General features: G+C 30.4%; 2 protein-coding genes across 3 annotated transcripts; one reads left to right on the top strand and one right to left on the bottom strand.

Annotated features, from left to right (window-relative positions):
- Nucleotides 1-1,813: 1,813 nt before the first annotated feature.
- LOC137811713 (uncharacterized) lies at nt 1,814-5,716 on the bottom strand. Of its 2 annotated transcripts, none has more exons than XM_068613547.2 (2): nt 4,653-5,716; nt 1,814-2,075 (listed from the first exon to the last, which is right to left on the bottom strand). In XM_068613547.2, exon 1 carries the CDS (start codon nt 5,640-5,642, stop codon nt 4,680-4,682), a length of 963 nt encoding a protein of 320 aa, XP_068469648.1. In that variant the 5' UTR covers nt 5,643-5,716; the 3' UTR covers nt 1,814-2,075; nt 4,653-4,679. The 2 variants fall into 2 exon arrangements, with proteins under 2 accessions (XP_068469648.1, XP_068469649.1); XM_068613548.2 differs by lacking the exon at nt 1,814-2,075 and adding an exon at nt 2,569-2,841.
- A 6,467-nt stretch (nt 5,717-12,183) lies between these two features.
- Nucleotides 12,184-15,471, top strand: MSI1 (Transducin/WD40 repeat-like superfamily protein). The gene is made up of 5 exons (XM_068613549.2): nt 12,184-13,099; nt 13,198-13,350; nt 13,951-14,075; nt 14,166-14,261; nt 14,981-15,471. Exons 1-5 carry the CDS (start codon nt 12,428-12,430, stop codon nt 15,210-15,212), a joined length of 1,278 nt encoding a protein of 425 aa, XP_068469650.1. The 5' UTR covers nt 12,184-12,427; the 3' UTR covers nt 15,213-15,471.
- Nucleotides 15,472-16,606: the final 1,135 nt, after the last annotated feature.

Here is a 16,606-nt window from a genome sequence, read left to right as displayed (position 1 = left end):
TATAAAAAAATTAATTTTAACAATATCTTCAAAACACAAATTAAAATTAACAAAACGTTTAATCTACATTATTTTTCTTTAGTAAATATATATATATATATATATAATTAAAAATTCAAGATGTTTAAATAAAGTTTTCTATAAAAAATAAATAAGTTAAATAATTTTCTTTTATTTTAAAAATCTATTTGATGTTATTTATTTTTAAATACTAAAAAAAGTTAAATAAGAATATTAAGTTATGTGAGCTAATGTGTATCATAAAAGTATAAATTAACAATGATTAAATTATTTCTCATTGATTAATGAAAAATAATCAAATAAAATATTAAAGATTTAAAAAGAATATGTTTACTTTTATTATTAGTTTGAACGAAAATAAAAAATTTATTTTTTAAAATTTTTAGTCATTCTTTTAGAAATCACAAAATTCAAAAATAAATTACAAAAATAAAATATAAAATTAAAAAAAAAATAATGAAAAATGTTTAATGAGTCTCTTTGTCTAACCTTTTCATACACATTCAAATAATAAAACTATTCTCATACACTGCGTTAGAAAATAATAAAAGTATTATGGTCAAAAAAAAATGTGACTGGAGAATCTCTCATACAATGCAGTTAGAAAAGAATAAAAGTATTGTGGTCGAAAAAAATATGTGACAGGAGAAGAAAGAAAAGTATTGTTGTCTACAAAGAAGTAAAGCTGAAAGAAAAAAAATGTGGATGCAGCTGAGACCATTCAAAAAGAAATTATGTTAATTTATAATTATTTAAAAAACTTAAATAGTTTAAGACCAAATTTTCACTTGGTACAATAGTAAGTTACAAAGTGTAGGGTTTATTCATTAGTCATGTAGTCACATGTTTTCGAATTGCCTATGCATCTAATGATTGATTGGTTAAATTCTATGTAACTAAGTCATCATTATAAATGAATTATATGTATAATTGTGTGCAAAGAGAGAGTTTATCTCTCTTTGAAAGTGAACTCTTGTTTGTTTTGTTTGAGATTTTATTAGCTAATTTAACTATGTTTTTTTATATTTTTCTTCACAAAGAGTTGGAATACAAACTCAATTAAGATTATTCAATTATTATTGTTGTCTAATTTGTCTAAACAAACATACAATTGCGAATACAAATAATACTGTTGAACATATAGCTGATGGTTCTTGTTCAATTTATTATGAAGATATTTTAATATTTTACATTTCTCTCAATAATGAGTTAATAAGATAACAAGTAAACTTATTCAATTATTGTAGTCTTTGACTTTTGTAAGCAAATACATCACTGTTAATAATGGAAATGGTATTGTTAGACAAACAAATGATGGGTTTTTTAAAATTTATTACTATTTTCTTTAAAAACAAATTTATGCACAAAATTGAACTCATCATTAGCTACTTTGATTAGATGTTATATTAACTGTTATTTCATTTAAATTTGAATTCTTATTCTTTTTAATAAATATGTAATATTGCTTGAAACAACTCTAAAGTTTTAGAATGAAGTGCATTTTATTTAGAGAATATGTGAATGAATTTAATAATTCCTATCCGAAAGATGAAAATCTGTTGTTATTTTTCAATTTTTTAAAGTAAAACGCCTCCAAAAAAAAAATCTCCTTATGTTCAATTCAATATTAGGTTTAGGGTTCCTTGAATTGTGCTTTTACTACAAGATATTATTTACTTGCAGTTCTTGCTCTTAAAAAGGTTATGAAATTTACTAATATTAAAGTTTAGAAATGTTAACAATACAACTTTAATTGTACATTAATAAATGTATTTTATAGTTTTTAATGAACATGTAAATATAAATATATAATTTTATTTTATATTTGATTTTAATAACTAAAAAATCAATCACATTTTCATAAACTCAAATTTACATAGTAAATATAATGTTTTTATCAGAGTCTAATTTACATAATAAACATATTTTATTTTTATCAGTCTCAAGTGTTGCACAGTGCAGAAACTATATATATGAAGATTCATTAATGGAGGTTCTCTTATAGTTCCATTTAAGAAAGAAGAATGCAGGGTACCATTTTTAGGAGTGAACACCTGTTTGAATCAACAAAGTGATCATCATAATTTGTTTAGAAATCATCTCCAACTAAAATGACCCTACCTAACCATAAACAATAACAATGAATTTGTTTCTATGATGCTCTAAAACCATGGAATAAAACAGAAAGTAGAATCATTCACCAAAATAACATAACTTCAGAATGATTATATGGGGGGAAGTCACACACAAGTCACAGGAGAGAGACAAGCATTCAGTAAGAACATAGCATCCTAGTTAATAAAACAGGGCATATCAAATTTGTTTCAAGGGTGCAGGTAAAACAATAGCCTTCCTATTTCCATGTTAACACTTGTTTATTTAGTATATGTTCAATTTTATTCCATAAATGAATTCTGGAATTAGTCCCTAATAGCATCCATAAATGTGAAATTGGATTCAGAATTTCCAAACAAGTTTCAAATTTAGATTTTATGGATAAAATATATCCTAATAAAGATTATTAGTTAATTCTTTGGTAGATTTCAATTATAATAAAACGGATGAATATTTTGTATTAATAACATATTAATTTGACAATCCCAAAATACCTGTATCAATTTTCTAGAACTTAGTAAAGTCTTAATTTCCCTATGAAAGTCTTGGTTTGGTTTACTCATTTTTATGATACAACACCATCTATCAATCCTCTTGTCTTGCTATTAAATCCTGTACTCTCCTGGGCTGGATCGATTATTCCCAGAACTGGACCACGCTCTGGCCCATGTTGAACAGAACATATTTAGGCCCATAGACATGTCACTGCAACATTTCTCAATAAGGATTAATAATAGTCAAAATCACCATCAAGAGTTAGAGAAGAAAGAGTCAAGGAGTAAAAGATGAAAACATTACTCCTTTGTATAGTATCCTCTGCATTAATGAGACCTCCATTACAAAACAGGTAGATTTCCTAAGATCAAGTGACATGGACCTAGCAGAACTAGGCTTTGAACTTCAAGCCTGATAGTGTTTGAGTATAGTATTCACTAAAACATATCTAACTTTTTTGTTTCTCCTTCTGTTGAGAAGGATTTACTGAGTTATTTACCAAGTATATGTCTGGTTTCGGTTTAGTATAACATGTTTGGTCTCAATTTTGTTTAGTGCATGTCTATTATCCCTTACAAAGCATAACAAGATTGTTTGCAAAATGAAGATTAATTAAGTAATTATTCTGGATTAAGAAAAAAGTTATCAACAGAACACTTGTAACCCAATAACTTTCTTAAATTATTAAATTTTTTGTCTTGATCTCAAGAGTTCCCAAAATATTTAAACAACCTAATACCATCTATATCATTCTTAAACAATCATGCAATTAGGAGATGATAGCTGTGAGCTGAAACAAGCAAATAAGTATATATATGAAATGATAATAAAGAGGAAATTCACCTAATGTTTGGATAAATCTTTCATCTCCCACCTGTGAGCTAATACTAATATTCACCCTTCCTGTTTGTAAACCCAACAAACTCATAACACATTCAACAGACAGCTAAAACCAAGATTTGTCTTCACTACTATAGTCTTACCGAAATTATCTAAACTTATATCCAAGTTGCAGTTCTTTCAAACCAGATCTAGACTTGGTTGACACTTAAGTATTAATTAGGTAATAAACCCACCTGACTAATAAGCAACAATTTTACATCATACTACATACATTCAAGTAAACAAAAAATCATACCAGACTAATCCCACAACAGTAGTAACCAAAGAAAGACATTATCGATAGCATATGTAACAGGAGGCGTAGAGAAGATATAAACCACAAATCAAAGATCAACATACTATTTATGAAAATGAAGGATTAAGATTTAAAGAGTAGCAAATCCCAACTATTTATGAAAATGAAGGATTAAGATTTAAAGAGTAGCAAATCCCAACATTTTCTCCTCTCTCTCTTCCCTCCCGATAGAGTTACCTTTCATGAAAGTCAAGACAGGGCACCTCTTTCAAGATTAACTTTAAAGGCAAAACTCTGAACACTATTTGCGGGTCTCTTCCCCATTAAAGGGGTCAGTGGACTAATTTGCTCAGAAAGCATCACACCGATCGAAATTTTGATAATAAATGTATTGTCTGCTAGTAAGTAGTTACCAATCCCACCGCAAGAAATTTATCCAGGTGCTACGATACAACATCATATACAGCCAATTTAACCCAGTAATTACTTTTTTAAGCCATAAATTCAATCTCAAGCATTATGTAAAAGAAGAGAGCTTACAAACCCAAACATTTTTTCTGTTTTCAATTCAACAATGATTGAAAAATCTATACCTATGTACCAACAACAACACAACATGTGAATGCGACCATACCATAATAAACACACGAAAGAACGAGCAAACACTGGTGAATGTGAACTGAGCTGAGCTACTTTTAAACCAGGATTGAATCAAATTGCTTATTTTAAGCAACAAATGAAAACAGTATCAACCACTATACAGACACACACACACACAAAAAAAAACAGAGAGCGAAATTCAGCACACAACGAATCATTGATTAGTCCTCCACTGTTTTACACTATTCCATTACATCACAACAAAGAAAGAAACCAAACTTACAAATGCGTGAGTAGAGGTTGGCTACTGTCATACATCCAAATTCTCCATCTGAATGCTGCTCTTGAGAGGCACATATTCCCCAAGGTACCCTCCGAGGTGATCGTGCAGCGCGCTCTTATCAATCCCCTGGTGGTGGAAACTCTTGCAAACGTAGTAAAAAACGCTCTGCACCAACAACCCAACCAAATTGACAATCACCAACAGCCCCACGAGGAACCCTCCAACGACAATCCTAGTGAAGACGCCGTACGCGTCCCCACCGTGGACGACGACGACACTGAAGACCCCAGAGATGATGCTGCAGACAACGAGGTAGCCGGCGACGAGAACGGCGGCATACTTGGTCCTACCCTTGAGAAGCTGGTAGCTTTTCTTCATGGCGGCGAGGCCGTAGACGGGCTCGAGGACGGAGACAACGGAGGCGAGGTGCCAGAGGGCGGTGATGTAGACATGGGCGACAAGGAAGAGGGAAAGGATGACGAGGAGGGAGAGGAGGAGGAGGAGGGAGTTATCGGTGTCGATGGCGACGATGATGAGGAGGAGGGAGAGGAGGATGAGGGAGTTGTAGAGGATCATGAAGAGGGTGACCCATAGGAAGGTGAGGAAGAGGCGCTTGAAGACGCGGGGGATGGCGGCGAGGGTGGAGGAGAAGGAGACGGCCTTGGCGGTGTAGAGGGAGGCAACGGTGAAGACGACGGCGGCGGTGGAGAGGAGGGAGAAGGCGAAGAGGAAGAGGAGGTAGGAGAACTGGATGATGAGGAGGAGGGTCCACTGATGCGAGGTCTGGGAGGGGTCGTTGAAGGGGTTCTGGAGCTGCGAGATGAGAGGGTGCGTGAAGAGCGAGTGAGCCAGGATCGCAAAGGAGAGGGGAAAGATCAGGGTAAGCGTTATCAGGTAGAAGGTCTTCGGACAACGTTTGGGGATTGAGGTCGATTCTCGCAGGATGTCGGTGATGTTCAGAAATTGAAGCTCCTCCGGTGCCAGATCCATCTTCTCAGAATCACACAACCAAGGAAGGCACACTGCGTCTTCTTTCTCTCTTTCGATGTGAGACACAGTGAGTGGACACGTTTTATATACTCACCATACCAAAATCCAGATTTCACTGCTACATTTATTTTTTTTAATTACTATTTATCTTTATTATTATTACTATTATTATTATTATTATTATTATTATTATTATTATTATTGTCCTTCCAGCCTAAGTAAATCCCTTTCTAAATAAGTCAAAATCAATTTAATGGAAGCGTGTTTTTTTAGCATGTGCTGTGTTTGTAACGTAAAAATGTTTAGAGGAAAGCGTGTTCATAAAGATGGAAATATTAATATGATTCTTCTGTGTAAACCTGTTATTAATACGAGTATCTGGTTGAAAATTAAAAAAACAATTTGTAATTAAAAATACAAAAACCAGTTTATAATTCAAACTAAAAGTAGTTGGAAATTGAAATGTTTGGTAAACATATCCATTAAAATAATTCTAAATGTAAATAACAGCTTTTTTATTTATAATTAAAACATACGCTTTAACGTGCTTACAATGGTTGTTTTTCAAATTATATTTTAACTGAATTTTTTAACACATATTTAATATTTTAATTTAATTATTAATTTAATCTTTATATAAATCGCATTAGTATCTCTTATTAACATAATCAATATGTACATATCTCTTCTTTAATATTAAAATTAATTTAATAATTTATGTCAAACTGACCCACACAAGTGTATAGATCCCTTTATTCTTATTTTATAAATACTTACTTCAAAACAATGTAAATATAAATATTTAATAATATTTATTATTCTTAATCACTGTATATCAATTACTAACTTAACTTTAACATGTATCCCTCCTTACTAAAATTAAAGACCAAAAACTGAGACGTATTGACTGTTGATACCAAAAAAATCCGAAAAATACGAACGACATGAATAAGGAAACATTATACTTATATGAATTTTACTTTTTTATATATTTTTTTTTACATTATATTTTGTACTTCTTTTTTACCATCTAAAGTTGATGTAAGGATTAAAAAATAAAAATAATATATTTAAATTAAAAATATAGAGACTAAAAGATAAATAAAAAAATAAAGTTCGTTAAGTATAGAGAATAAATAAATAATTTTAACATTTAATTTAAGTCTATAATACAAAAAAAAATACGCCTTCGCATATTGGCGTAAAACATTCACATAATTTATTTATGGTTAATTTTTGTTGAGAAATTTTAATAAGATCTCTTCATTAATTATATTTTCTCACGGTTTTGAAATAAAAGAAATTTACTTTAAATTCAAATTCTTGTATCTAATAATTATTGATACATCTTTTTATTTAAATATTTTATTAGATATTTTTTTGAGTAAATTTATAGATTTAAAGAATAAAGTTTAAGTTAAATGGAGAATAAATCTTTCATCATTTAAAAAATTTATAGAGGTTAACTATATAATCATTCATTTTTTTATTTATCTAAAATATTTTATCTCTCTAAAATATAAAACTTCTTACTTCTCGTTAAATTTATGATGTGGTTTGTAAAATTTGATTTGAAGTGATATGTTTCATTTGTGAATTAAACTTTTTTTTTAAATTTTAGGTTACGTTTTTTTATTTTGTGTCGTCTTGAATTTATAATTTTTTGAGTCACTTTTTTTTCATGATCCTTTAGAGGATCACTTCTTGGTCAATCAACAATAATGATAATAAAGACAAAGTTATAAGTAATCTTAATTAATGTTGATTAGAAGTGTGTATCTCATGTGTTTTCAATTAATTGTCCTTTAATCTCGTTCAATGGAGAGTCACGTGAAAAAATAAAAAGAAAAGTAATGAAAAATCATAAAAATATTACATTTTTTTAAAATAAAGCTAAAAATATATTGTAAAAAATTATGATAAGTATTCAATATAAGTCAAAATTAGGGTTAAAATTTACAATATTAACATTTAAGAATGATTGTCGTGTGTGTTTTTTATCATAATAAATAACATTAAGTTTTTAATAATTAATATATTGTTTTTAAGTATGATAAACAACTCATTCAACAATGACATTATCATAAAAATATTTAACTTTATAACATTTAAAAATTAAGTCAGCTTCAGACAAAGCTACATAAGAAGCTTTCTTTACAAAAGACGCAATGCATACTCACTTTTAAATTTGATGGACCATGAAGGACATAACGATAGTTTACTTACAAATGAAAATTTCGATACAACAACCAACATCTATGAGAATACATGTTAAATTTGACGTTGTTAATAGAAGAAAAACATGTCCAAAAGAAAATGTAACTTATACATAAAAGTTGAGTGCTACATAGTACAATATCAGTTAAAAGGTTATCAACCCCTAATAAAGATTTGACATGCCATCAAAAGATCGGCACACAATGTCCAACAATCTTATTTAAGATGTCTATAAATAAAAGTCCTATCATTCATAAACAACTAACACTCTTATGAAGAATCATACAATGTGTTGTGCATGTTGAACTACTTCCTTCCCGTGTTAAGGCTTTAGAGTGCTTGTTAGACAAATTTTAGAAAATGTGTTTTCTTTGTAATTTACTTTTTGTGAAGTTCTTTCAAACAGGGATCGTTTAACTTTCCTATCCTCTCTTAGAGGGCTATCATTATAATATTAAACAACATCTTGCTTTGTTATAGTTAAGAGTGACAATTATCAAATCTTTGTGAAAGCTAAAAATGTCTTGATGTCAAAAAATATTTGTGTTCTTTATCTCAGAGGGAGATAAATTGTTATTTGGAATAATGTATGGACTGATGTTTCTATGTGTATTAAGTATTGATGTCTATGTGGTAACAGAGATCTCTGAGCTCACTGATGATTTAAGTTACATAGACTTAGATATCAGGTGGTGAGAAACTGATGGGTGAGTTCATGCACACCGTGACATATGAGATGCACGACTTGGATTGTATTGAACTTACCCTGATCCTTTCTATTGAATTCACTGGTAATCTTTGGATCAAGTGTTAGTCTCTGGTAGGACTTACTTAATACGAGTCTTCTAGAAGACGTTAAATATTATTATGTTTGCTGCATATTGGATGTGTAGATCCATGTGATTGTTTTATGTTGGGATTTGTTGGAGATCCCACATCAACTAGAGATAAGGACATTTCATAATATATAAGTGGGTGCAAACCTCAATCCTATGAGCCGGTTTTATGGGGTTGAGTTAGGCTTAAAGTCCACTTCTTAATATGGTATCAGAGCCATTTTGAGCCTATCCTAGCGAGTATTTGTGTTGGGCCTATCGTGCCACCTTTCATTGTATATAAGTGGGTGCAAACCTCAACCCTATGAGCCGGTTTTATGGGGTTGAGTTAGGCTTATGAAATGATAGTGATAGATAGATAGAAGCTCGTGCGTGGGACTATATATTTTGGGTGGTCCGATAGTGGCCCGATAGGGGGTGGCACGATAGGCCCAACAAATACTCGCTAAGATAGGCTCGAAATGGCTCTGATACCATATTACGAAGTGGACTTTAAGCCTAACTCAACCCCATAAAACCGGCTCATAGGGTTGAGGTTTGCACCCACTTATATACAATGAAAGGCTCTAATCTCTAGTCGATGTGGGATCTCCAACCGGATTTGAAGAAAATTGAATAATTAAGGAAATGATTAATGTAATTTGGTTTTCTCTTTTGACTTAATTGCGTATATTACAAAATTATATTTTCACTAACTTACTCTTGTTTTTCTTGCTTTGTTGTGTACTGCGATGACTATATTTTGTACACGAGCAAATGATCATTCAAGTGTAAGAGGTCTTGAAAGACTTTATGATGTTTTAAAATTTATATCGTAAATATTTATATTTTTATAAATCGTAATATTGTAATATGAATGTTTTGAAATACTCATTATTTGTATAGAAAGTAGTAAAAATTTTATTATAATAATTAGATGTTATTTTCTGGGACGTTAGATTAACTATAATGTAAACTATGTTATTTGAATCTAACTATAATGTAAACTATGTTATTTGAGTAATTATGCAATACTATATATTATTAGGGTAAGAAAAAAGTGAAGTTAGGTAATTTTGGGAAATATACTATTCCAGCATATTAAGTGCAAATATACTAACAGACTTTCAAATCCCTTATGTCTTTTAAAGTGTTTTTTCAAAATGTATTTTAAATTCCATTAACCTGATACTAAAAACGTTATTTTCAAAATCTAATAAAATATACCATTTAACTTAAAACCGTATAATTTATATTCAATTATAGTGTTTGAAGTTTTTAATAATTGTTATAATAATTTTAATACCAATTTTCTCTTTCACTATCTTAACTAATTTAATATATATTTGTATGTAATCAAATTTTGAATTTATCTTAAATAATAATTTTGCATGTAACCAAATAAAAAAAATAAATTTTAATTATAAAACTTTACAATTTTTTATTTGAAATTTAAACTTTTAAAACTTTAAAACTTTACAAATCATACATATTTTTCTTACTTTTACACTTTAGTGTTCTATTATATACCAATATAAAAAGTGGTCTCTTCTCATAAATAATGAGGTGAGATTTAATTATTTTTAAATAAATATTTCACCGAGTATTTCATCTATATTCTTTTCGTTTTTCCTTATATATATATATATTATAAAAAGTAATACATTTATAATATTTAGAATCTTCATATTAATTAATGTTAGGAATGAGAAACTAAATCTTGATTTATGAATAAACCAAAATTTAATAGGTTTGATTGATGTTTTCAATCTGGTAACTCTTTGATATGTCCTGTTAAGTTGAAGGATTAAAAATAGTTACTAATCTGTTTTTTTTTTTAAATTCAAAATTAAAAAAAAATTAAAGTTATTTTTTATTATATTAGTTGAATGATGTAAATATTTTGAAACTTAAATTATTAATAATTATAAATTAAATTTCAAATATTAATTATAATAAAATAATTTAATATATAAAAGTAATAATTATTTTAAGATATTAATTAGTAAATTAAAATTTTAAAATATGATTAAAAAAAAATTAAAAGAAAAGTTGTTGAATTGAGAGTTGACAAAAGCAAGACCATGTTTAAATTTTTGTTGGCTTCATTATAATTTTGATTTCAATACTTTAAAAAACTTGATTCTTATTTTTTTCCCCTTAAATTTAGTCCATCACTTTTTAATTATTCACAAGTTGGATTGCTCATTTTTTTACCTAATTTTAATCTTTCATAATTTTGTTAATTTTTCAATTTTTTTTCTTTGAACATGTATAAGGGAAAAAGACATTCATGACTATTTATGAGATTGAAAATGACAGAGGTAGGAATTATTGTTAAGTGTAATTTGATAATGATTCAAAATATTTTAAAATAAAAAATTGAACAAAATTTCATATAACTAAAAATTAAAGAATTTAAATTACTATTTTTTTTAAAAATCAAATAATAAGAATAATTAAAAAAAAATTAAAGACTAAAATTTCAATTTTATAAAATATAAAGAGTAAAATTATAATTAAATTTATTTCTTACATTAAATTTTGGACATAGAAAAGTTTGAATTGTTGTCACCAACATCACCCTTTATATATGAAATTTTTCTGACAGGGATTTTATCCTATTCTCCTTGAACTTTTCTTTCAAGGAAAGTAAGAATAAAAAATCCATTATCTAGATAAATTTTTTAATGCATCCCTTATAAACTTCAATTTTTTTTTTCCTTTAGAATATTTCAAAACACTTCCAGATTAAAGATAAATATTTTTTTTTAACTTTATTAATGTCTGATAGGACTATGTCTACCCACCAGACTGTTCTACCCCTCAAGCACGAGAGCTGAAATATATAATTTTTTTTAAAAAGAAACACACATAAATTATTTTTTAAAATTTTAAATAAAATAGTTAAATAGATAACTCAAAATTGTGTATTCATAAAAAGATTTTTTGGCTGTTTTTCACATACATAACATATCAGGCACCCATATACAAAGGCAAAAAGACTATTTTATTATTAGAAAAATACATTATTATTTTTTTATTCATAATTTTTAAAATTTTATAATTTAGAACATTTTTTTATGAATTCAATAATAGTTTTAGATTGTATAATTTTTAATACTCCTTTCTATAATATATATTTCAGGTTGTACAATTTAAAAAACATTTTTAAATTTAAAAACATTTTTTAAATTATATAATTTAAAATGTAATTTTATAATTTCAAAAGATATTTTCAGAGATCCAGAAATAATTCCAGAATACATAATAAAGGATAATAAAGGGATGCTATAAATTGTACAATATAAAAAATAAAAAAAAAAGTGAACAAAAAATTCTAATATATATCAATAGGTAGAGTTGAAATTATAAAAAGTAGGAAGGTGCAGGAAGAATTGGCTATACTTTTTACTAAATGAATGGGCCCAAGAATTTGAGGCGGCCCAACTAAAAAAATTTGATTATTACAATATATATATATATAAAATATAAAATATATGGTAACCGGTTGAGTAGAAATTGAGTGAGGGGCGGGAGCGGGCAGAAGAGAAGTGGTACTTGTTTAATTACAATCTTAAATCTTAGGGTTCTCATTCTCACAACATTCTTCATTTCCCCTTCTTTTCTTACTTCTCACTCTCACTCTATCTTCTACTATTTATCCAATTTCCCCTTTTCTTTGTCCTTTTTCTGCTTTGAATTGCAGAAGATTGAGGTCTGATTGTTGGGATTGGAAGAGAGTGAGTGTGGATGGGGAAAGAGGAGGAAGAGATGAGGGGTGAGATTGAGGAGCGTCTTATAAACGAGGAGTACAAGATATGGAAGAAGAATAGTCCTTTTCTCTATGATCTCGTCATCACGCATGCCCTTGAGTGGCCTTCCCTCACCGTCGAATGGCTTCCCGACCGCCATGAACCACCCGGCAAAGACTACTCTCTCCAAAAGGTTATCTTGGGCACCCACACCTCTGAGAATGAGCCCAATTACCTCATGTTGGCCCAGGTCCAACTCCCTCTTGATGATGCTGAGAACGATGCCCGCCATTACGACGACGACCGCCCCGACATCGGCGGCTTTGGCTGTGCCAATGGCAAGGTTCAGATCATCCAGCAGATCAACCATGAGGGTGAGGTTAACAGGGCTCGCTACATGCCCCAGAACCCCTTCATCATTGCCACCAAGACTGTTAGTGCTGAAGTTTATGTCTTTGACTACAGCAAGCATCCCTCCAAGCCCCCTCTTGATGGGGCCTGTAACCCTGATTTGAGGCTTAGGGGTCACAACACTGAGGGTTATGGCTTGTCCTGGAGTAAGTTCAAGCAGGGGCACTTGCTTAGTGGTTCTGACGATGCTCAGATTTGTTTGTGGGATATTAATGCCACTCCCAAGAATAAGACCCTCGAGGCAATGCAGATTTTTAAGGTTTGAACTGCATCTCTTGCTGCTTTTTGGTTGGGTTCGGTTAGGTTAATCGGTGGTTTTGTAAACTGTGGATATGTTGTTGTTGTTGTTGTCACCAGGTACATGAAGGTGTTGTGGAAGATGTGGCTTGGCATTTGAGGCATGAGTATTTATTCGGTTCTGTGGGTGATGATCAATACTTGCTTATATGGGACCTTCGAACGCCGGCTGTCAGCAAGCCTGTTCAATCTGTTGTTGCTCATCAAAGCGAGGTGCGTTGTATTGAAAAAAATAGATAATTCTGTCAAAATGAGTATAACCTGTGGGGGAGTAACTTGTCTGTTTTAGATTTAGATTTGCTTCTGTTCGATACCAGTAAACTTGGGTGAAGGAATTGGAGTTTCCAGTATTATTTGGTGATATTTTTCTGAAAATGCTACCATTCACTTCTTTTGATTGAAATATACAAATTCATGAGGTTGACCTGAGTCACTAACCACAGACATTAAATCCAAATGGTGTTGCTGATAGAACATTGAGGACAATATTGGAATGAAAGACTTAACAAGCTAAACACAGATTTTCAACTGTAAGATAAGATTAAAGAACTGGTCATATTACTCCTCTCTCAAGTTGGGTGTTCATTCTATTTCACTTCTATGGCTTTTCTTTCTTTTCATGGAAGCTTTTTAGCTCTATTTTTCATTCTGTCTGCTCCTGTAATGCTCTTTGATATGCGGTAGTTGCTTGCATCATTTTAGCTCTGCTATGTTCCCCATGTTATGGTGGGTTTTCAATGTTTCAAAGCTGCTAATATTCTTCTAGTAACCGATAAAAGTTACTTATTTTTTTTATCTTGGATATCTTATCAGGTTAACTGCTTGGCCTTCAATCCCTTTAACGAATGGGTTGTTGCTACTGGTTCTACGGATAAAACTGTGAAGTTGTTTGATCTGCGGAAGATCAGCGCTCCTCTGCACATCTTTGATTCTCACAAGTAATTCTCGTCTGATGTTTTTGATAATTGCTCTATTTGAAGTTATATTTAGCATTTATTGATCTGGATTGTTGTTCGTGGGTCCAACAGGGAGGAGGTTTTCCAGGTTGGTTGGAATCCAAAGAATGAAACTATCTTGGCTTCTTGTTGTCTGGGTAGGAGGCTCATGGTGTGGGATCTTAGCAGGTATTGCTTATCTCTGGACTTCTAAATGAATTTATTAATATTTGTTGTCCCGAAATGTATCTTGAGAAAGCATATCACTGACACTTCTCCTAAAGTTTAAGTATTTCCTATACTTTGTTCTATGGTGTTTTTGATCCACTTTGACCAAGTTGTCATGAGTACTCCTCCCAAACCCAAAGACTAAAATTTCTAAGACTTTCGCATCTGGGGTTTGTTAGGAATTTTGAAATCTATTCGTTTGTATTACTGTATAAGCCCTTGGGATGGTTGAATCCTTGTCATGCAGTCTAATAGATTCACGTTACATTTGAGGAAAAACGCTTCTTAAGAATTCAGATTGCTTTTACATGTTCGCCAGTATTAAAAAATCATGTGTAAAACCTTTTATCCATTTGGATGATTTGGGGTCTGCATGTCTCTTGGATGATAGTGCCCTCTCTTTAAAGAAAATTAATTGGATAACAATGTCTCTGTTTGCCCACTAGGACTTAGTTTTAGTGCGGTTTTATTAGTATACAGGGATTCAACATTTGTACCTTTGTAGGTGGTAATGGTACTTGTAGCTCAAATGTTTCAGCTGCTGAATGTTCAATGATTACTAAAGGATTGTTTTTCTGCTGAAAATGAATTATTAAAAGTATCAAAAGTTAACATCATATCATAATAAATCACAGATTTCAAACATTTGGTTAACAAGGTTCCACTAATTTGTTTGGCAGGATTGATGAAGAGCAGTCACCAGAAGACGCGGAAGATGGTCCACCAGAATTGCTCTTTATTCATGGTGGTCATACAAGCAAAATATCTGACTTTTCCTGGAATCCATGTGAAGATTGGGTTGTTGCTAGTGTCGCTGAAGACAACATACTTCAAATATGGCAGATGGCGGAGAACATATACCACGACGAAGATGATCTGCCAGAAGAGTCAACGAAGGCCGCAGCTTCATAATGTAATTGATGGACATGATATTTAGCATTTAGTGTAGTGTTGAATACAGGTTGAGTGTTGCACACTTGGGGAGCTTTTCCACATTAATTCGTGTTGTTACTTCGTTCTTCACCTTAGTTGTAGCTGTGTTTTTTGTAAGGTGTGAACTATGAATGATATAATTGCCTTCACCAGTAGCATGGTGAACAACCGAGACGTAGGTGTAATTTTGGATGGTAAAGGTTTCCCATTTATATTTACAAAATGTCATGTCTGATTATCATACTGCTCATCATAATCCATCTGCGCATTGTCCCAAAAAATCTCCATTCCACTTTCTAAAATTCCTAAAGTCTGATTTCTCCAATTTTGTCCATTTCAGGAAATATCTAAAGAAATTTCAGGTGTTAAAGTGAGTTTGCCATATCTGTTTTAAATGCATTTTGCAAATATTTTGGTCTGTCATAATCCCTCTAGTAAATAGCTTCCACTTTGAAACTTCAATTCTCGTCTTTGAATGTATAAACTTATTATTAATAGACATGTTCAATGTATCAATTTGAACAGGTATTTTAACCGGCTGAATCACTAGTCTGATTTTAAAAATAATACTTAACTTTCATTTCGTATTTGTAATTTATAAACCAGTTATACAAATAGAGAGTTTAATTCAAATGAAATATATCAAAATAATTATGTTAAATTAAGAAATTACGTTAATGTCTATTAATAACGACACATTTATGTAAAAATAAAAACAAATTAATATAATATAATGTGATTGGTGAAATGTCAAACTAATTAGGATTCGAAATTTCATACAAATGCCTGGAAGAGAATATATTTTATTTTAAAAAAATAGAAATTGCAATACATGTGTTTTAAAAAATAATATTATTTTTATTATTTTTAAATATAATTATTATTTTATAAATGAGTTAATCCATAAGTTTATGAACGGGATAAAAGTGACTCAATTTTAAGTCCCAATTATTTTAGTCTAATCTAATCTAACATATTTCACAAGTTTTTGGGCTGAAAATGTTGGATCAAGTCTATCTTAGTAATTTTACCAATGATTAAGTGTAGGTATATTCTTCCTACATTTCTTCTACACCCTCACAAACATAAAATTTTCCATTTTGTTATTTTTTATTGTAAAATTTAGAAGTGAAAAAGGCTTTCAAATTGTGTAATCTAAAAAGGCCTATAATCTTAAAGTCATTTTGACTTCCAAATTACATGATCCATAAAATCATTTTAGGTTCCATATTTCGAAAATTATTTTTGGTTTTAAGATTGATCAATCTAAGCTAGTGCAATCTCAAAGAAATATGACATTGTCTATCGAAAAAATGAGTGAAAAATGGTTGAGGTAGCTTTTATGAAATTCATAATCTGAAAGATACTTTCAG

The sequence above is a fragment of the Phaseolus vulgaris genome, chromosome 2, assembly GCF_051622355.1.
Source record: "Phaseolus vulgaris cultivar YP4 chromosome 2, ASM5162235v1, whole genome shotgun sequence".
Lineage (NCBI taxonomy): Eukaryota > Viridiplantae > Streptophyta > Magnoliopsida > Fabales > Fabaceae > Phaseolus > Phaseolus vulgaris.
The sequence above is the reverse complement of the archived record's forward strand: the minus strand, read 5'-3'. Positions and strand labels throughout refer to the sequence as shown.